The 24,936-nt window shown below is 44.1% G+C and overlaps 1 protein-coding gene across 4 annotated transcripts in view; it reads right to left on the bottom strand.

Moving 5' to 3' along the window:
• Nucleotides 1-24,936, bottom strand: part of IL34 (interleukin 34) — a 920,960-nt gene that overhangs the window by 201,023 nt on the left and 695,001 nt on the right. For 3 of the 4 annotated variants that reach the window (XM_078671356.1, XM_078671358.1, XM_078671357.1), the window contains exon 5: nt 19,815-19,944. The exons of the other annotated variant lie outside the window; for it this stretch is intronic. In XM_078671356.1, the coding sequence (XP_078527482.1) occupies nt 19,815-19,944 (130 nt within the window). The remainder of the gene's footprint in view (nt 1-19,814; nt 19,945-24,936) is intronic. 4 annotated transcript variants of the gene reach the window in all.

The raw sequence follows: 24,936 nt of genomic DNA, 5'->3' as shown, positions 1-24,936 counted from the left end.
AATATTTATATTTTAAAACATCTTAGAGTGACATTCATTGTGTTTTATCATTATTTTCAATTGCATAAGATAATCAATTTAACCTTATTCTGTGTATAGTATGTGCAATCAGTAATGGCGAGATAATGTGATTATAACATTTGCCACGTAATACTACTTGATGTTAAGACACTATGTCATGAAGTATTTTCTCTATGTCTATGTTTATCAATGGCACTGTGCACTTTAAATTTGCTAGTCCGCTTCCCATACGCTGTCATGTGATCAAGGCCTTGCCAGGCCGAAACGCGTCATGGCAGAGTGGTGTTGGGTCTAAAATAAATTAACACGCACCAGATACTGGGTTTGCCTCGTCCTTTGACTGAACCATTGGTTGCTGGGACGTCCACGTACCGAAGATAATTCCGTCGTCGTCTCACCCACAGGAATACGATCTCCAAGGAGACGACGCGGACCCAAAGTCGTGCTGCAATATTTTTTATTATATTTCACCCAGCACCTCCGCCATGACGCGTTTCGGTCCTCCTCGGACCTTGATCACATGGCAAGTCCAAGTATATATATATCCTGAAAGTCGTCTCACCACAGGAATACGATCTCCAAAGAGACGACGCGGACCCAAAGTCGTGCTGCAATATTTTTTATTATATTTCACCCAGCACCTCCGCCATGACGCGTTTCCGTCCTCCTCGGACCTTGATCACATGGCAAGTCCAAGTATATATATATATATTCAAAAGAAGAACCCAGCAAGGCTCCTGTATATATATATATATATATATATATATATATATATATATATATATATATACACACCAACACCTCCTCCAGAAGAAAGAGCGGAGGCCACAACGGGGGACGATTAGGAAACGCTTTAATTAAAAAATGTGGCATAATGCATTTCGGCCTTAGTCGGCCTTCCTCAGATGCCTGTTAGTTATCAGGAGGCATTAAAAACACCTGAGTAAGTCAATCCTGCCCTATCCCCATTGGTGGGGATCCGCTCTGCCCCCCTTCCACATGATGGCTCACTCGCACGCAGTTCGTAGGAACTACATGTCCCAGGAATCCACTCAGTCACGGTAAGTGTTGCAGGGGGAAATACGCTTCAAAGTGAAAATATCGGAAAACAGGATTCACAATGGTGTTACTCGATGTCCAATATCCTGCAATGATTTGCAAAAGCATCTCCTCCGGGCCCCAAACACCGCATCAACCCCTCGCTCCAAGTAACAGTGTGAGCGGAGACAGACGTGCAATGCAGTCTGCCCTACATCTCGCTGCTCGCTTCTTACGTGTATTGTAGAGGTGGGCCACGGATATTCGATCCCTCGAACCAAGCAGCAACCCGCCGAAGCAGAAGCCAGTTTCTCCGTGGCCGACTTATGATGCAGGGGCCTCTGTATCACGCTACTGGCCCAGCATGAAATAATATCCCAACACCTCCTCCAGAAGAAAGAGCGAAGGCCACAACGGGGGACGATTAGGAAACGCTTTAATTAAACAAGCATTTACAATGCAATGGTTTCGCCTTTGGAAAAGTTAGAGCTATTGGCATTGCTCATGACATTTCGTTTTTTTTTTTACTTATAAATAAATGGCATTGTTATTTACATTGCCAACAGCTCTCTCAGCCCACACAGCTCGCTCAGCTCTCACAGCCCACACAGCCCACACAGCCCTCACAGCCCACACAGCTCTCACAGCCCACACAGCTCTCACAGCCCACACAGCTCTCACAGCCCACACAGCTCTCACAGCCCACACAGCTCTCACAGCCCACACAGCTCACAGCCCACACAGCTCACACAGCCAACACAGCTCTCACAGCCCACACAGCTCTCACAGCCCACACAGCCCTCACAGCCCACACATCCCTCACAGCCCACACAGCTCTCACAGCCCACACAGCTCTCACAGCCCACATAGCTCTCACAGCCCACACAGCTCTCACAGCCCACACAGCTCTCACAGCCCACACAGCCCTCACAGCCCTCACACCTCTCACAGCCCACACTATGCTGCTGTCTCCAAGAGAAGCATTTCCCAAATTCAAAACAGATCTCAGTTTCAGAGATTCATTCCCCAAATGCAACTACAGACATGTGCTTTCCCAAGGAAATATAGTGCAAAAATAAAACAAGCATTTACAAGTGGGGCCGGAGACACGGACAGCGGGAGGGGGGCAGGAACGGGCTCACGGACAGCGGGAGGGGGGGCGGGAACAGAGTGCGGGACATCGCGCAACCTAACCCTGAAGACGACACTTCAAAAATGGCAAAAACAAAGCTTGAAAAAAAACAATAGCACACACCCACCGCCGCGATGACGATGCGAAAAGGGTGGAGAGGGAAGAAATTGCGGGAACGCCCACGAATCTGGTCCGGCCATGACGGACAGATCTCTGTTCCAATGGCTAGCCTCCATTTATGGAGCTAGCCAATGGTACAGAGGGCGTATTCCAAAGCCACATATTATTCTCATTAGGTTTTCACCTTCGTGAAAAGCCTGCTGCGCAGGCTTTCACTTAGGTGAAACCTAAAAAGTTAAGGTTTTAGTTTGCACTGTGAAAAGTCCAACCTACGCCTTGCAGGGTACATGCAGTTCTTAGTAGTGTCTGTAGTATATTTTAAATGAATTAAATAAAGAGGCCAATGAAAGTAAGGAGTCCAGTTTAATCGCCTCATCCACAACCAGCTTCAGGTCCTAACTGACCTGGAATACTCAGTACATTCTTATTCCCAGAACTCTAAAAGCATTCTTATTCTAAACAAGTGATGTCAGCACCTCATAAGAGATGTAAGATAAGAAGGAACAACATAACACATCTCCCTTCTTTACAATAAGTAATAACATAAATAATGAACCTAAAAGAGAGATAAAGAAAGTTAGTTAATCAGAAGAAGGATTGAACATCATTTATACATAATCTTTCATGTACATTGGAGCACTGCGTAACCTTTGACTCCTCACACGAGTGTTGAGTGAAGAGTCAACACCTGGGCGAGAAGGATTTCTTATACCAAAGAGATTAGATTTGATATCATAGTCAGACTGAGTAATGTTTTTTGATTTAACAACTACCACACGACTTTTATTCCAAATTCTCCCATCTTGTGTTTTGATAGCATTACCAAAAACTTTAATGACAGGCCTGACATTAGTATATTTTGACCAAGGCCTTCTCCCTACAGGTGCCTTTATTCTTATAAGGTCACCTACCTTTACCTCCTGAAATTTAACACACTTAACTTTGTCAAAATGTGCTTTCCTGTAAGCCTGTTTTTCCAATTCTCTCTCTCTCCAAGCACCAATATGATTGTCTACAAACCCCTTCTTCAAATTCATCCAACCCGGACACCACTTCGTGTTTGGAACTCTACCTCTGAATAATTCAAAAGGAGATTTTCCAGTGGTTGAGTGAGGAGAGCAACGATAAGCATCTATTCTTTCTCTTAGTGTATCTTTCCAATTTAAACCACTAGCTCTTGCGAGTTGTATGCATTCTTTCAATGTACGATTGACTCTCTCAACAGCACCATTAGTTTCAGGGTGGTATAAAGATGCTCTTTTGTGTAATATTCCACATTTTTTAAGATAATCCTCAAAGAAATTAGAACAGAATTGTGGACCGTTATCTGATAATATGCTATTCGGGAAACTCTCTCTCACAAATATATCAGATAAAAACTTGATGACAGAGGTTGACGTAATCTCACTAACTGCGCAAACCTCAATCCACCGTGAATATAAATCAATTAAAACTATCAGATAGGGTGTGTCGGAAACTCCAGGAAGAGGCCCTAAGATGTCAATGGCTATTTCATCCCAAGGGTGATTAGGTAACTCTCTACATACCATAGGCATTTGCCTGACTTTTAGAATCTTGTCACTTGCACAGCATTCAACGCATTCTCTAACCATGCGTTCTATTTCTAAATCCATTCCTGGCCACCAAAACTGAGTACGAACCATCTCTTTGGTTTTTACTATTCCCAAATGTCCAGAGTGTGCATGTGACAATAACTTTTTTCTTAAAGAGAAAGGAGGTATAAGCCTCAACCCACGAGTTAGCATGTCATCAGAAATTGATAGTTCCTGAGAAACTAAGGACCAAGGTTTGTCTAGACATTTGTTATCTTTTAATAACGACATTACTTTAACTAACTCCTCATCTTTTAATAATTCCTCTTTCCACTCTTCTTTACCTACTACACCCTCTGTAACCTCACAAACGTTGAGATAATCATCTTCATCATCATAATCATCTTCACACCCTATATCATCACTTTTTACTAATCTTGAAAAACAATCAGCTGCCTTGTTTGATATACCAGGTAAATATTGTACCTCAAAGTCAAATTCCTGTAAGGATATGATCCACCTTCTAATCCGAGAAGAGATAGAATCCAACCCCTTCTTACAAAAAACTTCCTTTAATGGCTTATGATCGGATTTGACAACAAATTTAGTCCCCCAAACTAAATTTTTGAACTTTTTTAGAGCCCAATATATCGCTAATGACTCTTTTTCAATTACTGAATAGTTTAATTCAGGACCACGAAGACACCTGGATGCACATGCAATTAAAGAGTCATGGTCGTGTTTATTTTGTACTAACACTGCCCCTAAGCCTTTATCACTTGCATCAGTGAATATGAACGTTGGTAAGCCAGGAACAAATGCTTGTAGACACGGAGCTTTCTTCAATTCCTCTTTTATACTCTCAAATTCCCTTTTACAGTCATCCGACCAGACAAAAGTGACACTTTTCTCAGTGAGTCTCCTCATGTTCTTTGTCTTGTCTGCAAAATGTATGATAAATTTCCCATAAAATTCTACCATCCCAAGAAAGGATAACAACTCCTCTCTATTAACAGGTTCTGCCACTTTACCAATGGAAGCAACTAGATCAGATTTTGGAAACACCCCTTGACTCTTGATACAGTGACCTAGGTAGTTTACTTCTTCTAAGCCAAATTTACATTTCTCCCTTTTGAGAGTCAAACCAGAATCAGTCAATCTTCTCAACACGTGACACACACGTTCATTGTGTTCTTGTAAGTCGGACCCATATATTAGAAGATCATCCTGGTAACATTTTACCCCTTGAAGACCTTTCAGTATGTGTGTCATGATTCGCTGAAACACCGAAGCAGCCGATATCAATCCAAAGGGCATTCTTTTGAATTTAAACGTACCCATTGGTGTGACAAAAGCAGTTAGGTCCTGACAAGAAATATCTAGCTCAACTTGGTGGTAGGCGGATGCCAGATCTAATGTGGTAAAGTACTTCGCTCCCTCTAATGTACCTACTATTTCATCTATGTTGGGTAACAGAAATCTGTCTACCACCACCTCTTTGTTTAATGCCCTTAGATCAATGCACAAACGTATCTCTCCAGTTGTCTTTTTCGCTACCACAATTGGAGCTAACCATTCTGTGGCCTCTACAGGTTCTATTATGTTATTTGTAATTAATTTTTCTATTTCTTCTTGTACCTTTACTTGTTCCGCAAGTGGTATCCTTCTAACTTTTGCCACTATGGGAATTGCATTTTTCTTAAGCTTAATACAATGTTTATAGCCAATCAAACATCCTAACTTATCTTTAAACACAGAGGGAAACTTTTCTGTAAACATTTTAGACAGGTTTTCTACCTCATGAATTTTCACCTGAGGTGTGGCATTCGGATCAAGTGTAACCCCTAGATCACGTTGATCCCTCCAACTAATTAGAGCATCCCCAAAATTGGTAACATATATTTTTCCTGGAATGATTCTGCATCCCAATTCCAAGCTGGCCATAAAATAACCTAAAATCTTAATGGGTTTACTGCCATATCCTAAGGGTAAAATATCACTCTTGAACAATTTTACATTTTTTCCAAAAGTTTTGTGTAACAACTCTTCATCTATCATGGTGATTTGGGAACATGAATCAAATTTAAATTCTATCATGGCATCATCTACCTTAACTAGATGTGTGGGATGTTCTAATACCCCACTACTAATCTGAAACGTAACTGTCTTCACTTGTGGTTGTGTCCATTTTTTGTACGTATTGTCCCTTTTATTACCTTTTGTCCTACAATATTTTGAAAAGTGACCCCTTCTCCCACACTCATTGCAAATAGATTTCAGTGCAGGACAATTTGAAGAATTAGCCAAGTGACCGGGGTTGCCACATCTGAAACAAGAAAATTTGTTATACATATTAAAGTTCGGATTATTTCTATTCATCCCCGTATCATTTCTTTCATTGTCTTCTTTTCTCTCTTTTTGAACTTGACAAACAACTTCTTCTACTTTGGGCTCAGTTTTCTTCTCAGGCTCCACCATCTTCTCTTTTTCTCCTTTCAGTTCATCTACACATTTAGTCATGTGTTCCACTTGTTTCGCTATTACTAGTACTTCCTCTAAGGGTGGTTCATCTTTTAGCCATAACTCCTTTCGAATGCTATCATGAGCACATTTTAAAACAAACTGATCTCTTATTCTTTCCTCTAACGTTTGTCCAAATTTACACGAAGAAGCCAGTTTTCTTAGAGCACATACATAGTCTTCGACCGACTCATCCCTCTTCTGTCCTCTTAGCCCAAAATGATATCTCTCCATTATCGTGCTCAATCTTGGGAGATAATGCCGATCTAATTGTTCTATGGCTATTTCATACTCATTCAAGTTTCTTTGTTCTGCCGCAGTGAGCTCTGGTAAATGTTCCAATACATCTTGTCCTTCTCCTCCCAAACAGTGCAATAGCAAAGAATGTTTTCTCTCTGCACTTAAGTTCGTGCCGCAAACTCTCGCATAATTTGCGAAAATTTTCTTCCATTTCTGCCATTTCACACTTGGTTCACCTGGGCTTATTAAAAAGAATGCTGGTTGGGTCACATTCTGCATATTTGTTATTTATTTATTTTTATTTTCTTTCTTTTATATTATATACACACTTGTGTACTGCTGTGTTCTGTCAATCTTTTCCTTTGAAGAAAAAAAAAAACTTTTGTTTCAGTAAGAATTATTTTGTATTATGAGCTCAATCTTCCTTTAGTCTTTCTAACAATGCCACCTTCTAATCTTTTCAAAAGAATATTCTCTCTCTTTTCATTCCTTTCAATTGTGGCTTCAAACAATGGACATTCTCTTTGTGTCTCTTTAGAATGTGCTTATCTCTGCTGCGCAGCGAGGCTTGGAACGCAGTAGAACTTCCTGCTCATATCACGTGATGTCCACAAAGCTTTCTTGTGACACGCGTTGTTAGCGCGAGCGCCTTCCAATGACACGCGCTGTTTAGTGCGAGCGCTTTCCAATGACACGCGCTGTTTACTGTTGTCTGGATCGCGCTGGGACACGCGAGCAGCGCGAGCGCATTTACCGGTGCTCTGTCTAACGCGCCGCGTTATTTATTTATTTTCCTTTGTGTCCCTTTCCTTTTTTAAATAACCTCCCGCCGTACTCCTCACCGCTCTACGGAGTTTCTTTTCTTCATGTCGAATCAAAGACATCTGCCGCTGGGAAGACTTCGCTTCCTTCTTTTGAAGTGCAGCCGCTGGGGAGGTAGATCGAGTTGAGGACAGCTGTGTGTTGAGGCTTTTTTGTGGTAGGATCGTCGCCAAAGAAATGTAGTATATTTTAAATGAATTAAATAAAGAGGCCAATGAAAGTAAGGAGTCCAGTTTAATCGCCTCATCCACAACCAGCTTCAGGTCCTAACTGACCTGGAATACTCAGTACATTCTTATTCCCAGAACTCTAAAAGCATTCTTATTCTAAACAAGTGATGTCAGCACCTCATAAGAGATGTAAGATAAGAAGGAACAACATAACAGTGTCAACATAATGAACTGAGAAGATGCACCAGGATCACAGCTTGGCACGTGTAGTTTGCACAAGGCTCGTGATCTTTACCATGATTCTAATTAGTGACATATTGTCACATTAACTGTCTGAGCTATTATTGGATTATTGTAAACGTTCAACAGATCATACATGTATTTTTTCAGGACACGCGCGATAACCACGTGTTATGACACCAGCTTTGTAACTTGAGTTGCTTCATAAACACGTGTCTGCAGTGGGTGCTTTGCCAGAAGCAATGCTTTGCACAATACAGTATCTCCTATAACCCACTCAAAAGGTGGTTAATTTCTTTTAACCCGCAAGCAATCTAAATCACACACATTTAAATTCTGGTTGCTGCCAGGCTAGCCTTTGTTTAGTTAGAATTATTTTTATTTCACTTTAAAAGGAAAATTAAGAAACACATCAGATCAACCGAGTCTTTAGATTCCCGAAGGTTCGATTGCGTTGAGCAGACTACATAGACTGTATCTACTCTTTACAGTGTTACTGAATGGTAACATTTTTTAAAAGTACTATGTAAAACAAAAACACACAGATGTGTTTATTTTCAAAACGATGTGTATGAATTGTGCATGGAAAGGGGGGCTGCAAAGGGGTACGTCACTTATTCACATGGGTTGGGCTTAAAATTGGGATTTGGTCTAAACAAAGATGTTAAAGATACAGTAGAAGAGCATGCTGCTTCCCAGGTGAGTGCGGAATAGGGAGGTGGAGACAGAGGAGGAGAAGGGAGTCGATTTCTGTATGTTGCACAGCTCTTGAGTTCCCCCAACTCCTCCTCACTTCAACCTCAGTGCCTCTATGTGCCTCCCTGCTTATGTCTCCCATTTCACCTTTTGTGCTTCCTCTGTTCCTGATGATCCTGTGGACAGCCCTTAAACCTCTTTTTCCATGTATCTACCTGCACTCACTTTCTTTTTGCCTCCTAATCCATGCCCCCTGTTTCTATTCATTTCCCCTCTGCTTGGATCGCCGTACCTGTGCTCCTTGTGCCTAAGGCTCTTTATGTCTGTGCTTGCCTGCATTGGGGCAAGCTTGGGCTCCTGGGCCCCAGCCGATAGTCCAGTGGTCATTTGCCTCTGATGTCCTGGAAACGTTGTACTGTGGATCTGCAAACTGGGCCAAGCACAACCCCTTCAACGTTTTACTGTCAGTGGTAGTTCTAACGGGCAGGCGCAGACATCTCAATCCGGCTAGTGTAGTGGTACGACAAGCTAAGCATTCATCAAACACCTGCAAATGTAATAACTCGATTGAGCCCAAAGTAATTGAATACGCTTCAAATGTAATACTACACACTACAAAACTAAGGTACTCCGAGTCTCTGGCGCGAAGCCACTGTCTTGCGCAAGATGGAACCTGTATACTGACTCCACTGTGGTTCACTTAGCTGTTCACGATGCATTTATCACACTGATTACACACACAGGCGCATGCATACTGGGATGTTAGCACAAAGATCTGAGTCTGGCTTGAGGCAGTAGGCCTTTACTTAAGTGGGTCAGTAGGACACCGCTCCCGTTATGCAGATAAGGGCTGGTCAGGACTATGACCAATGAAAGTTGACATGCTGCCACGTCACCTTCCATGCTAGCACCTAAGACAATGACGGTAGTCTGCTGTCATTAAAAAGAACGCACTTGGTGCGCGCCTAGTGGTCCAGGACTGCACTTCTGTCTGAGGAACAGGCCTAGGCCCTCGAGCACACATTAAATTAGCGTGAAGCTGGAGCAAAGTTAAAAAAGTTCAAAAACCAGGATACCAGATGCTTGCAGATGGGTACTCCATGCAGAGAGAGGACACAGCTGTACACGAGTCAGGGGACGTTACTATCCCACCATCCGCCCGTGTCAAGCGGTGTTGGACCATCCATCACCTCTTACCTAAAACATATGTCCCTTTTTGTCCTTTTGTGCGAGGGAAGTTTATACTACAAGATTTCCTATTGTTAACACCTGTTGTGTGTGTGAGACAAGGTTGTGCTGCTAGTGCCTATTTATTACCACTTATCTGTGTCTCAAAGCTTCAGAAATGTTTTACTTCGGAGAGACAAAATGAAAGGCCTTGTTGATGCTTCTATTCCTTTGGCGAACATCTTTCAGGGTGGGAAGTCTTCGAAGCATACTACCACTCACTGGCTATATGCTTGAGGCCAACCTGCAGCTCCCAAATGTAATGGGTTTACTTACCAAAGGGAGTAGTTTGTCTTCTACCAGAAATGAACTACATCTGACCTTTCTGAAGGATGCATGAGACGTATGGGCTTGAGTGCATTTCAGCCAGGCTTTGCGTGAAGTCTGACTGAAGTGCACGCTGTTGTTACCTCATTAACTAACCTTGCTGTCTGATAACCTGTTCCACAAGTTGGAGGTGAAAAAAGATGATGGGGTCGGGAAAAGATACTCACCAGTAATGTCTGTACTGCTGATCCAAATGCACGGTCATGCTAACAGTGTCCATTACTGCCTCGATTTCTTCAATCTATATTGGATTAGAGCATTGATTTTAAGTTTGGATTCGATCTTAAACTTTTTTTAGTTCACAGATATAGATGCTATCTTGTGATGAGTGACACATTGAGAGGCAGGACTGAAATTACAAGCTGTCCTTTTAAAGCCTGGTTTCCATTGTTACCTCAGGCCCTTCCTATGACCTCATGTGGTCTGCTGCTTAGTGGCTCAAGAACATAACGTGACAAGGGACTTTACAGCCTTCTGGCAATATCCTCCCTTCTTCCGCCGCTCATGCAAAGAGTTAAAGAACGGACACACACGGACAGCGGGAGGGGGGCGGGCGGGCACACGGACAGCGGGAGGGGGGCAGGCGGCTACACGGACAGAGGGAGGGGGGCAGGCAGGCACACGGACAGCGGGAGGGGGGCGGGCGGCTACACGGACAGCGGGAGGCAGAAGGCGTTGTGGCTCTTGCATACCTGTTGTATGCAAAATGTATTAAAGCTTCATGGAAATAAACGTAGCAAACGCAAGACTACAACAGCTAAAACTAGGTGTGCTAAGGCCAGATCACTGGGACATGGACGCTGGGACCGGAGCCGCCTGCACGGACACACACGGACAGCAGGAGGGGGGCGGGCGGCCACACGGACAGCGGGAGTGGGGGCGGGCGGCTACATGGACAGCGGGAGGGGGGGCGGGCGGCTACACGGGAGGTTCTGATGCAGACATCGGATCGGGGAAGCAGGCGGCCTGTGCTATGATCTACCGGTTGGTTTCCCTGTCCCGACCCCACCCCGCCATCAGCGCGTGAACCAGGGAAGTGGATAAAGAGCAATTACGGACGGTGCAGAGCAGCTTTCCCTTGCGTACGTGTTTAAAACAGGCGCGTGGGAAGATCTCGGAAAGCACAGATTGGGCGCCTCCCCTACCTCTCTAAAGAAATGAGCATAACCAAAAAACAAACACCCACGGGCACACGGACAGCGGGAGGGGGGGGGCGGACACGGACAGCGGGAACTGGCACTCACCTGGACTTCTTCCGGCGGCCGTGGTCGGCATAATGACGAAAACAAACACCAAAACAAAAAACGAAACTCCGCCCACCGCCCGATGACGATGCAAAAAGGGTGGAGAGGGAAAAAAATGCAGGAACGCCCACGAATCTGGTCCGGCCATGACGGACAGATCTCTGTTCCAATGGCTAGCCTCCATTTGTGGAGCTAGCCAATGGAACAGAGGGCGGGACTAAGCCACACACTGTAGGGACATAAGATTTCTCCTGGGCGGAGCTAGGAGCTCCGACGCCAGGCGAAACCTAAAAATGAGGCATAATGCATTTCGGCCTCAGTCGGGCTTCCTCAGATGCTTGTTAGTTATCAGGAGGCATTGAAAACACCTGAGTAAGTCAATCCTGCCCTATCCCCATTGGTGGGGATCCGCTCTGCCCCCCTTCCACATGATGGCTCACTCGCACGCAGTTCGTAGGAACTACATGTCCCAGGAATCCACTCAGTCCCGGTAAGTGTTGCAGGGGGAAATACGCTTCAAAGTGAAAATATCGGAAAGCAGGATTCACAATGGTGTTACTCGATGTCCATTATCCTGAAATGATTTGCAAAAGCATCTCCTCCGGTCCACAAACACCGCATCAACCCCTCGCTCCAAGTAACAGTGTGAGCGGAGGTAGAAGTGCAATGCAGTCTGCCCTACATCTCGCCACTCGCTGCTTACGTGGATTGTAGAGGTGGGCCACGGATATTCGATCCCTCGAACCAAGCAGCAACCCGCTGAAGCAGAAGCCAGTTTCTCCGTGGCCGACTTATGATGCAGAGGCCTCCATATCACGCTACTGGCCAAGCGTGAAATAATATCCCAACACCTCCTCCAGAAGAAAGAGCGGAGGCCACAACGGGGGACGATTAGGAAATGCTTTAATTCAAAAATGTGGCATAATGCATTTCGGCCTCAGTCGGCCTTCCTCAGATGCCTGTTAGTTATCAGGAGGACTTGAAAACACCTGAGTAAGTCAATCCTGCCCTATCCCCATTGGTGGGAATCCGCTCCGCCACCCTTCCACATGATGGCTCACTCGCACGCAGTTCGTAGGAACTATATATAAAAATGCCCCCCCGTCTTCAATCACAGAGAAGAAAAGCGGCACATAAGGAAAGTATGTTTGATGATTTATTCCACTACACAAACTTATTATTATTATTAAAAGCAATTTATATGGCGCAACTAAGCCCAATGGGCGTCAAGGCGCATAACCAAATAGTAACAGCTGTTAAAAGTACCACTATACAGTTATACAACTATTGCGGGTAGGCCTTGATGAAATACCAGGTTTTAAGGGCCTTTTTAAAAGAGGAGAGAGAGGACTGTGTCTTAATATTAAGGGGGAGAGAGTTCCACAGCTTTGGTGCAACAATTGAGAATGCCCTATCTCCCCATCGTGCTCTTTTGGCTCGAGGGACGACCAACAGGTTCAACTCAGCAGATCTAAGCGCTCTCCCCGGCTGGTAGGGAGTAAGCAAGGCGCTTAAAGGGTGCGTAGATCTTTCTGACAGAGCTCTATAAGCTAAGCAAAGAATTTTAAAGGAAATCCTCAGTTGAATAGGAAGCCAGTGAAGAGTCTTTCTGGCCATAGTGGCAGAAGAAGTATTGGGGAGTGCTAGGACAAAACGGGCCGCGGCATTTTGTACAATTTGTAGCCGCTGGGTGAGCCCCTTGTTGGCATCTGCATAAAGTACATTGCAGTAATCCAACCTCGAGCCCACCAGTGCCACTACTATCTGCTTCCGTGCTGAGAAACCACCATCAGTGTACAAATTTGAAAAAACGGCCAACTCATTTCGGCGTTTCCGCCTTCAGCTCGACCATAGAGTCCTAGCGCGAAACCACTCAATTTAAATTACTAAGTGCTTGCCCATCGACAGTGTTAGTTAAAACAACTAGAGCGTGCACGCTCAAATGTTACAACAATTTACACATTGCCTTTTTTCCTACTTACATTGAAAAGTGTATTTAGTACAAGGGCAATTACCTGTTGTGTGAAGTACATTATAAATCTCAACACGATTTTTAATTGTAAAGTACATGTAATCATCCAATAATTTCTCAGGATATATCCTTTGCAATGTGACATGCTCATCAAAGTAATCATTGCAAACATAACACATCAGAGCAAAGAACAGTTTTAGGGGGTTACAATTGTATGTCCATGATGCTGTGAGGAAATCACAGTTATATTTACATGATGTAACGAGGGTTCTAAGTATGATTGTGAGGAGTAGAATTAACAAATGTAAAGTATTAACAACCCTAAGTAGGGGCAAGGTAGTTATGTATATTAAATTCAATATTCTCAAGGAACGAGAAGGAAAACAATAAAAATAATTTGATACACACATATAAAGTATGCTATTTATGTAAAGTATATGTAAAGAAAAAGTTCTAAAATAACCCAGACTTTAACCTAGGTATTAAAACATTCTTCAACGGTCGTATGTAGCCACCTGAGGGATGTCTGCTCTCTATTTGTTTAATAAACTTTCTGGATGTTCCTAAAAACGTTAATCCATAATAAAGTGTATCTGATATTACTAATTGTAATTTCCAATGGGCAAGGTAATTAGCATTACAAGTTATATCAAGTTCTAGGGGAATAAGGCTCCCTTTGCATTTTGTCAGTGAGGTGCATCACATATTTTCCAATGGTTCATCCCCAATGAATGTGTGGAATGTATTCCCAGGAACCATATCCTGCTACTGAAGGGAACATCTTACTATTTTACTAGACTTATGATGATAGCTTGTAAATATATTACCTATTGCACTTTGTCAAATGTATCAGTTCATCCTTCCAATTAACAATAAAGTGCTCTTTGTGCAGATCCAAATACTCTCTATATTCACAGAATATATTATGAAGTTATTTCTGTTGTAAAACAGGTGGTTAAAAGAAAATGAAGCAGTAAAACCTAAAAGAGGTATATCAATGGAGTAAGGTAGCTATGCACATAACATAATATAATATTCACTGTACAAGAAAGTGCTGATTGTGCATATATATATATATATATATATATATATAATATATTTATATAAGCACAAACACACAAATATGTGTTTGTGTGTTTATATAAGTATATATTTATTTATATAGAATTAACTATTAGAGGAATATATTTAATTTACTTTATATGAAATTATTATATGAAAAGATTTACATTTACTATTTTAAACTTTATATAAAAAAATCTATATTTGTGGGTGATATTAGTGTCAACAATACTATTTCCCCAATATTTTGGCACTTACAATTATAAGTACAAGAGCACCATACCGTGGCGCAAGTGAATCTACAGCTCTACATACCAAAAACAGATGCTTATTGGGTAAGCAGCATAATTCGCTCGAGGCATGCGTGGTGTAGACATACATGCTTTACATAGACTATATAGCAGTATTATCCCAAAGCGGTGGCTAACAGGTAGATGTTGCAGCTGTTTGAAAAAGTGTGTTTAGCACTACTTTCCCTACATTGGCTCGTTGGCGTGCTAACACATCCACACAATAGTGTTTGGTAAAAGTGTGGTGTGTGGACAATATAGCTGCCTTACAAATGTCAGCTATAGGGATGTTACCTAAAAACACCATAGACGCTCCTATTTTACAAGTGGAATGCGCTCTAGGAGGTATAGATAAAGTTTGTTTAGCTTTAGTGTAGCATATTTGAATGCATTTCACAATCCATCTTGCAATACCAGATTTAGAAATTGGATTGCCTTTGTGAGGTGTAGCAAATGTAAAACACAATTGTTTTGTTCTAACAAAAAAAAGTGTTTTTTCAATGTAGTACAATAGCGCCCTTCTGACATCAAGAGTATGAAGAGCTCTTTCTGCTACTGAATCAGATTGAGGAAAGAACACAGGCAACTCAACTGATCGGTTGATATAAAAAGCAAAAACCACTTTAAGAAGGAATATTGGGTTGATGTGAAGAACTACTCTGTCTTTATGAAGTTAAATAAGGGTTCTTCTAAGGTTAAAGCCTGTAGCTCACCAACTCTCCTTAATGAAGTGATCGCAATGAGGAAAGCTACTTTCCATGAAAGAAATCGTATAGACAGTAGTGTAATGGCTCAAAAGGTGGGCTCATTAGCCGTGTAAGTACAATGTTCAGATTCCAAACTGGTGCTGGAGGTACCCTAGGTGTTATTATTCTCTTAAGGCCCTCCATAAAAGCTTTAATTGCTGGAACCTTGAACGAAGATAGATGTTGTCTGTTTTGCAAATATGTGGCTACTGCTGAAAGACACAAACGTATGGAAGTCTAGGCTTGACCAGCACGCTGTAAATGCAGAAGGTAAGATATAATATTTTGAGTAGATGCATCTAGTGGATCAATATTGTTATTAATACAATATATAACACATTGTTTCAACTTCGCTGCATTGCATGCTCTGGCAGAAGCCTTTCCTGCTTCTTTAAGAATGGTCATATATTCTGGTGGCAAGTTGAGATACCCAAACTCTATGTCTTCAGGAGCTAAATCGCTAGATTGAGCTCTTTGGGATTTGGGTGTCCGAATTCTCCATGGTTCTGCGTGAGAAGACTAGAATTTGAGATGCAGCTGTTGATGTGGAACTACTGATAGTTCTAAAAGTGTGGTGAACCACAGTTGACAAGCCCAAGTGGGAGCTACTGGAATCAGTGTGAGGGATGTTTGCCTGAGCTTCCGAACTAGAAATTGAATGAGAGGGAGAGGCGGAAAAGCATAGGCAAATATTCATGACCAATTAATCCATAGGTTATTGCCTTTGGATAGAGGATGTGGGAACCTGGAGGCAAAGTTTGGGCATTTTGAGCTGTCCACTTTGGGGAAGAGATCTATTTGTGGGAATCACCATTCTTGAAAGTATGGAAGGAGAACCTGGGGATGAAGTTCCCACTTGTGTATTTATTGTCGCCTTCTGCTTAGGAGGTCGGCAATCTGATTGTCCACTCATGGGAGGTGCTCTGCCAGAAGATGAACTCTGTGATGAATTGCCCAACGCCAAATGGTCTGAGAGAGGTGTGACAGTTGCAGAGAATGCCCCCCCGTTTTGTTGTCCTATTGTCTGTGCAGACTAGGACAACTTTCCCTATGAGGTGAGACTAAAAGCTTTCAGAGCTAGATATACAGCTAGAAGGTCCAGATAGTTCATGTGCCAAGCTTTGTACTTGTTGTCCCATAGACCTTGAATTGTGAAGTTGTGAAGATTGGCACCCCAACCTGTGAGGGATGCGTCTGCTGTTAGCCCGATCTGTCAAACAAGGTCGATAAACGGCCGCCCTTTTGATAAGTTTGATGTGTTCCACCTCTGCAGAGAGCGATGGGTGTGCTTGTCTACCAACACTAGATCTGTTAATTCACTCTAAGACTGATTCCACTGACGTGCTAAGCATTCTTGTAGAGGAAGCATGTGCAATCTTGCATGACGCACTATCGCAATGCATAATCCCATCATCCCTAGCAGTTGCATGAAAGTCCTGACTGCTAGGTAGTGCACCTCGCCTATGGAACACCTTTCCCCTTGAGATCAGGGCCAGCTCGGACCTCATGTCATTCAGGCAAGCTTTAAAAACATGGCTCTTTAGACAAGCTTTTCACTAAATCCCCATCTATTCACGTCCCCAGGTGTCGCTCTCTGTTTTTCTTAGCGCCAGGAAACCAATCGGTGGCAGTGCGCTCAATAAATATTTTTTAACATAACATTTAACATAACATTGGGAGAGGCTAGAGCTGTGCAAGTGTTTAGAGTCGCTCCTAGATATGACTGCATATGTGAAGGTTGAAGGTGAGACTTCTGAACATTGACCGTGAAGTCCAATTGGTGGAGTAGATCTAATGTAGTCTGAGTGTGGTGTAGACACTTTTAGTGTGTGCTGGCTTTGAGGTGCCAGGCACCTAGAAATAGGAAAACATGAACCTGTTGTCTTCTGAGATATGCTGCTACCACTGCTAGACATTTTTGAACACTCCGGGGGCAGTAGTTACTCCGAACAGGAGTGCCCTGAATTGATAGTGTTTTCCTGCTATCACAAATCTGAGGTATTTGCAATGAGATGGCTGAACTGGAATATGAAAGTATGTGTCTTTTAAGTCTAGTGTGGACGTAAAATCGCCTTGCTGTAGCAGTGGAAGGACCTACTGAAGCGTGACCATGTGGAAATGTTCTTAAGTATGTATATATATAAAATCCTTAGATCCAAATTGACGCTTAAGGAACCGTCGTTCTTGGGGATTAGAAATACAGAGTACAACCCTGAACGTTGGTACTGTAATGGAGTTGGTTATATAGCCCTTTTTGTTAAAAGCTCTTGTTTCTCTTGTTTGGGAAGCTGCAGATGCTCTGACAAGAGTTTGTGAGTCTGAGGTGGAATATTGGGAGGTTTGCTAGTAAGCTCCAGGAAATAACCATGCTGGATAACGTCTAACACTCATTTGTCTGATGTTATGGATTGCCAAATGGGGAGAAATTGTTGAAGTCTTCCCCCAACAGGTGTTAACTGATCAGGGGGAAGTGTAGGCAAGTCACTGCTTATTGGAGGAAGAGTAGTTACGTCTTGGCATGCTCTTATCCCGACCTTTACAATTGTTTTCTCTGTACCCTCCTCTATAGAAGCCGCAACCGGAAGAAGTTTGCGTGTTGGACCTATATGAGGAAGTGTTAGGGTCTGAGGATGTAGTTTTAGGCCCTGCTCTATAGAAAGAACGGCAAAAGGGGCCTCTGCTTGAAGGAGTCCGAAGTGCTCCCATGGATTTCGCCACGTCAAGTGTCTCTTTTCATCATTTATAAAACCTCATCAACCTGAGGTCCGAAAAGATGTTGTTTGTCAAAAGGAGGATTTAAAATAGACTGCTGGCATTCTGGTTTAAAACCTGAAATACTAAGCCAGGCATGTAAACGTAAGAGAATGCTAGTATTAACTTCTCTGGCTTCAGTGTCAGCAGCATCAAGAGCACATTTAATAGAAGAATTAGAATTGAGTTTGCCTTCTTGAATTAGCTCTTGTGCCTTTTTCTTGTGTTCTTCTGGGAGGTACTAAAGTAGACCTTCCATCTCATCCCAGTGAGCCCTGTCATACCTTGCTAGTAGGCCTTGCATGTTGGCAATGCGCCAGTGATTAGCGGCTTGAGCAGCTACCCTTTTACCAGATGCACCAATAAGCTTAGATTCTTTATCTGGGGAGGTGCATCCCCAGAGGTCTGTGAATTCGCTCTTTTACGAGAGTTGGAAACCACTAGTGAATCTAGAGGGAGCTGTCCTTTAATAAAAACAGGACCAGAGGGTGATGGTTTATATTTTATATCAACCCTGGGTGTTAAGATACGTGCACGAACAGGGTCCTTAAAAATCTCATCTGCATTTCTCGTTATGCCTTTTAATATAGGGAGACTTTGACTAACTCTGTGTGAAGACCCTAGTGTATCAAATAAAAAAATCGTCATCTCAGGCCTCTTTATGCAGTGTAACCCCATGATATGCTGCTGTCATGGAAATTAGCTCTAGATAGGATACATTATCGTTTGGAGTGAAGGTTTTGCAGGGTATAGGTTCAGATCATTATCCATGGGAGGTTTAATGCATCTCAAAGAGTCATTTATGTTCTGAACGACTGACAGGCCTCACAGTCTTTTTCCTTGTGCTCCTGTGATAAGCACATGTTGCAGACCTGGTATAGATCGGTACAAGGGTACATGGAGTGGCACTAAGGACAGAAATTAAACGGAGTCTGTTCCATCGGCAAAGGGGTGGATCGACACTTCTAGGCTTGAAGGCCGCCCACGATGTTTTCGACCGAGGATGAGAGACTTTCCAATTGAATGGATATGCGGAGAGAGGGAAACACGTATGATAACAATACCGTTGAGGGTACAGTGGATTGTGCACCGAGGGACGGTTTCGACCCAGAGCACAGCACTACACGTCAGAACCTGAAGGTGGAAAGAAAACAATCTAGTAATGGAGTCGATGGCCATGCAAACTATGACCGAAAGGAGGAGTCACTTTATCCTGTGACTAGAAAAGACTTCTTTGAGGAAAAACAACTTGCAAACATCTGGACAAAACACTAGATGGCAGGAGTATGCAAAGCATGTGTATCTACAGCACATATGCCTCGAACCATATTTTACGGACTATAGTCCATCAACACAATCATCCCACTTCCTCTCAGTCTGCATCTTAGGACTCCACATAGCATGACTTGAAGTATAGTAAGGTAATATATCATAAGTATGTGTAGAGCAAGAAGGCCTCTTGGTGCTTATGACAGACAACAGACGAGTAACTGAGAGACATCTACATGTTGACACTGACACTACAGGTGCGGCAGATCCTCACCTCACCATGTGCACCCCCTGTCTCCTGCCTGCACCTTATTCTGACCATTGATGGGTTCAGGAACAGACTGTGTAAACCCTCCCCTTGCAGAAATACTCACAGGAGTGTTCGTAGAGCAACACCAGGACCCTGTAGCAGTTATCCACGAGTGCTTTGGGGGGCACAGACTTTATAGCATCCGCTGGCTTCGGGTTCAAAACTCGCCTTATTCTCTGGATGACTAATTCAGGCTGTAAATGAAGAAGATTACACTTTTTTAAAATCAAACAGTCCAGGAAAGGTGGCACGAGGAGGTCGAAGAAAGAATGGGAAAAGTGGCACGAGAGGGAAGAAAACAAGTAACTTACCTGTAACTTTGGTTCCCCAGTATTGGTAACTTTCATAGATTCCCATGCTTTTGTATCATTCCCCGTCGGTGGAATGGGAGTCTCGGTAGCAAAATAACATAGCAGTAGGTACAAAAGAGAAAGAAAAAGGCCTAGGCCTCATTCCCTTTTGTAGCATATCCGCATCTTTTTGTAAAAGAGACCAAACTAAGCATCAGCCAATCAGAAGAGCTTCACCCCATAGAACCCTCCTGAAGGAACCTCAGAGCCTCAGATTTTCGTAGCCGTTGTGTAACAGTCATCATATCTGCTGAAGGCTGAGCTTTCCTCGGGGAGGTGGGTGGGCGCATGGGAATCTATGAAAGTTACCAATACTGGGGAACCAAAGTTAGAGGTAAGTAACTTGTTTTCTTGCCCCAGTATTGGAACTTTCATAGATTCCCATGCTTTTGTATCAGAGTAGCAAGCAGTCAGCAATAAAACACATTTTGTGGCATGAACATACATTGCAATAGCCATCATTACATGAAGATACAAAATGTGCAGAAAAAAGGAACGTGGGATAGAAAGGAAAGCTCACCAATTAGTGGAAGAGGTTCCTCAGGACTGCCTGGCCCACAGCCTTGCCCTCCTGTGTCAAGGATTCCAAGCAGTAATGCTTTGTAACGGTGTGCACGCTGCTCCAAGTCGCAACCCTGCAAATGTCTCTGATGTGCACTCCCGCGAAGAGAGCTGTCGAAGAAGCCACCGATTTAGTGGAATGCGCTCTAATTCTGCTGGTCAGCGGCTTACCCGCTGTCGAATGGCAATGGAGAATGGCACTGGAAATCCATCTTGCAATACTTTCTTTTGAAAGAGGGAGGCCCTTGCGAGGACCACCAAAAGCAATGAACAATTGGGAAGATTTACGGAATCCTTTGGTGCGATCCAAATAAAATTTTAAGCACCGTTGTACATCCAGAGAATGCAGTGACCTCTCCGCTGGTGTGGAAGGGTGAGGAAAGAAAGATTTAAGAATAACTGGCTCATTCAAGTGAAAGTCCGAGGGCACCTTGGGTATGAACCTCGGGTTAGTTCTTAAGATTACTGTATTCCTTTTGAATTGGAAAAAAGATTCCTGAATTGTGAGAGCCTGCAACTCCCCAATGCATCTTGCCGATGTGAAGGCAAGAAGGAGAGTCATGTCCGTTCGATGTATTGGTTCAAATGGGTCTTTCATGAGCTGTGTGAGGACCAAATTCAGTGGCCAAGTAGGAGGCGGAGGCCTCACCGGGGGATAGACATGGAACAATCCTTTAAGAAACTGTTTAATTATCCTAGAAGACCAAAGAGAAGGTCCAGACGCAGAACGTCTGTACCGAGAAATCGCTGCCAAGTGCACTTTTATGGATGAATGGGCCAGCCCCGTCTTAGCTAAGGACAAACGATAAGGCAGAAGTTGAGGAGGTTGAGAAGAGAAAGGGTCAACACCTTCTTTCCTGACCAAATGCAAAATCTTTTCCATTTGAAAGGGTAAGTCTTATTCGTGGAAGGAGCTCTAGCCTGGGAGAGAACCTCTCTTATTTCATTTGAGATGGGAAGGTTCATGAATTCTCGCTGCTCAGGAGCCATGCTGTCAGGTGCAATGAAGCTGGATCCGGATGCCAACTTTGCCCCACGGACATTGTGAGAGGGTCCGGAATGGTTTGCAAGGGAAGAGGAGGAACAAGCGACAACAGATGGAGTTCCGTGAACCAGAACTGTCTCGGCCAAGCAGGGGCTATCAAGATCATCTTGCATGGCTCCACTTTGATTTTCCTGATAAGTCTTGGGATCTTTGGAATGGGGGGAAAGGCGTAACAAATGTACCTGACCAGGCTATCGAAAGGGCATTCCCCAGTGATCCTTGATGGTGAAGCCTGCTTGCATAAGACCGGCATTTCTTGTTGGTCGGTGTGGCAAATAGATCTATTGCAGGCTTGCCCCACTGTTGGAAAACCTTGTCCAGAACCCGCTGGTTCAGTTCCCACTCGTGACTGACTGAGGATAGCCTGCTTAGTCTGTCGGCCTTTTCGTTTAAGATCCCTGGCAGATGTTCCGCCTGCAGTGAAATCCGTGAAGGATCGCCCATTCCCAGATTTCTTGAGCTTTCTGAGATAACGGGAGAGACCTGGTTCCTCCTTCCTTGTTTATGTAATGCATTGCCGTGGTGTTGTCCGTCCGGATGAGAACCTTCAAACCTCCTAGTCGAGGGAGAAAAGCTTGAAGAGCCAGTTTGATTGCCCGGAGTCCCAAGAGATTGATGTGAAGCAGACGGTTCTGAGGCGACCAATGTCCACTGACATGCAGATCCTACAGTACTGCCCCCCAGCCGTCCAATGACGCATCCGTTGTCACAACCTGAGGAGATTAATCGCTTACGAAGGATAGACCTTGGGAGAAGTTCTCCTGCTTTGTCCACCACAAGGCAGCTTTTCTCATTGCCGAGGTGATGGTCACTTTGTCGTCGAATGAACCGTGAATCTGTCTCCACTGGATGTCCAGCTGCTCCTGAAGAGGACGCATCCTCAATCTGCAGTGTGGAATTAGAGGAATGCATGAAGAAATCACTCCTAGAAGAGATTTGTAACGGCGTACTCAAAGACACCTTCTTCTTCTTAAGGCTAGCGACATGGTTTGTAGTTTTTCCTGCCTCTCCAAGGTTGGGAAAGCTTTTGGGAGATATTGAGACACCCTGCCTCCTACTGATGATCTTGCGGAGACGGGCACAGTACGAAGAGCCAGGAGGCCACTATAGTCTCTTGGACATTTCACGTCCTTGGCGAGTTTGCCTTCCTCTATTATTAGATCTTGAGAAATTCGAGGACTGGCCTTGTCTTTGCTGATAAGGCTGGCGGTACTGTTGCGAACCTGAGCCATACAATGAGTACCGTTGCTGCTGGTAAGAGCCTCTGTACGTGGTACTCTTGCCTCTGGAACCTCCGAATGGAGCTTTACGGTACTGAAGCGTACCCAGAGACTTAGCTGTCTCAGTGTCTTTTTTAATATCCTGGAGAGTGTCATCTATCAACTTTCCAAACAATGTCTCTCCATCAAAAGGTAGGTCCAGGATCTTATTCTGGATTTCGGGTCTGAACCAAGTCGCCTTGAGCCATCCCTGGCGACGAAGTACTGCAGCACCAGCCAATGAACGAAAAGCTGTTGTGGCGATGTCCATGGCACAGTCTATAATTTCCATTGACGTTGCTTCCCCTTCTTGTAAAATCTTCTTCGCCTCTGTTTTTGATTCTGGAGGAAGTTGATCCTAATGTGGCGAAACGTCACACCATAGTTGGCGATCATACTTGCCCAATATTGCCAAAGCATTTGCTGCCCGCACCAAAAGACTAGCCATTGAAGAGAACCTCTTCCCGGCGTTGTCTAACCTCCTGCCTTCTTTATCTGGAGGAGTTGTCAAAGGAGCTGAAGGGTTGCGTGACTTCCTTTGTGCCGCTTGAGAAATTACTGAGTCCTGTTTTGGGTGTCCCGTCAAAGACGCCGGACCATCCTCAGGTGCTTTGTACTTGTTGTCGAGGCGCGGTAGTACAAGGACCACCGTCGCTGGATTCTTCATTGCCTTAAGGCCTTCATCCCAAACATGTTGGACAATAGGGATAGATCTAGTAGTCTTTTTATAAGGCTCTTTAAAGTCATATAAAAAACATTCGGTGGTAACAGAAGGCATTGGTAGCTTGAATCTGCCAGCCGCTCTCTCCATCAGCTTATGGAACTTCCCTATATCCGCTGGCGGGGAGTCCACCGGATCCGGACATGGTGAAGCTGTGTCTGGGATGACATACTTGTCCCATTCTACACCTTGATCAGGTCTGCCATCAAAGTTTTGATCCTCATCCGAGGAATCATCATGAGTGTCCAGTGGTATCGAAGATACCTGTGGAACCGGTGTCTGCGGCTGAGATGTCACCTGAGCCGGCAATTCTGGAGAAACCACTGCAGGAGCCGCAGGGACAGGCAGGGCTTGCGTAGTCGGAACAGCAGCAGACTGTGAACATCTAGATTTGTAATCCTGCAGCATGTTGTGAAGATCCTGCAAGAGAGAAGATGGTACATACACCATGTCTTGCCTCGAATACTGTTGTGGCTGGGCAGAATGATGATACCCACATTCCTGCTGGTATTCCCCTTCGGAATCCGTCTCCTGGCATTTAACCAGAAGCTGAGATGGACTGTTTGCATAACCATATGAGTCCTGATCGTCATCATCAAATTCGTCATCATCCTCCTCTAACAGCAGAGCTGGAGGCAAGGTAACTCTCGTAGGAGACGTCATGTCAGGTGAAATTCGTCTCATAGAAATAGTAATTCTTTCCGTCGATGACAGAATCGTCGACGATCCCGTCTACGATGGAGCTGCATGTGGTAATACTGCCGTCATCGGTGTCCTCGACGTAGTAGACTTCGTCGACGAACAAACAATCGATGACGAGATGAGCGTCGTCGACACTCCTGTCGTTGTCGTCATCAATGTTGTCGTCGTCAAAGCCCTCGACGCCGACGCTGTCGTCGTCACCACCATCGACAAACTCTTCGTCGTCGCTGCCGTCGTCATCTTCGTCGACGTCGCTGACACTGTCGTCGACGACGATCCCGTCGACGTCGATTGTACCGTGGACGGGCCCGTTGACGGTAAGATTTTAAGCTTTGGCTTCATCCCCTTCGTCGACGAATCCTTCGCCGACGAAGCCTTCATCTGCGTCGTCGACGACTTGGAACTTCTGTCAGACTTCCCAGAAGACTGAGAAGAAGGTCTTTTGAAGGCTGGATCAGTCTTCATCCCAGAAGAAGATGTAGATGGTCCTTCCCTCTCCTTTTCACCATGGTGAGGAGATCCGACCGGACCCTGGCTCTCAGACTCTC

This window comes from Lissotriton helveticus, chromosome 12 (assembly GCF_964261635.1).
Source record: "Lissotriton helveticus chromosome 12, aLisHel1.1, whole genome shotgun sequence".
Classification (NCBI taxonomy): domain Eukaryota; kingdom Metazoa; phylum Chordata; class Amphibia; order Caudata; family Salamandridae; genus Lissotriton; species Lissotriton helveticus.
This window is presented reverse-complemented; position numbering and strand designations above follow the sequence as displayed.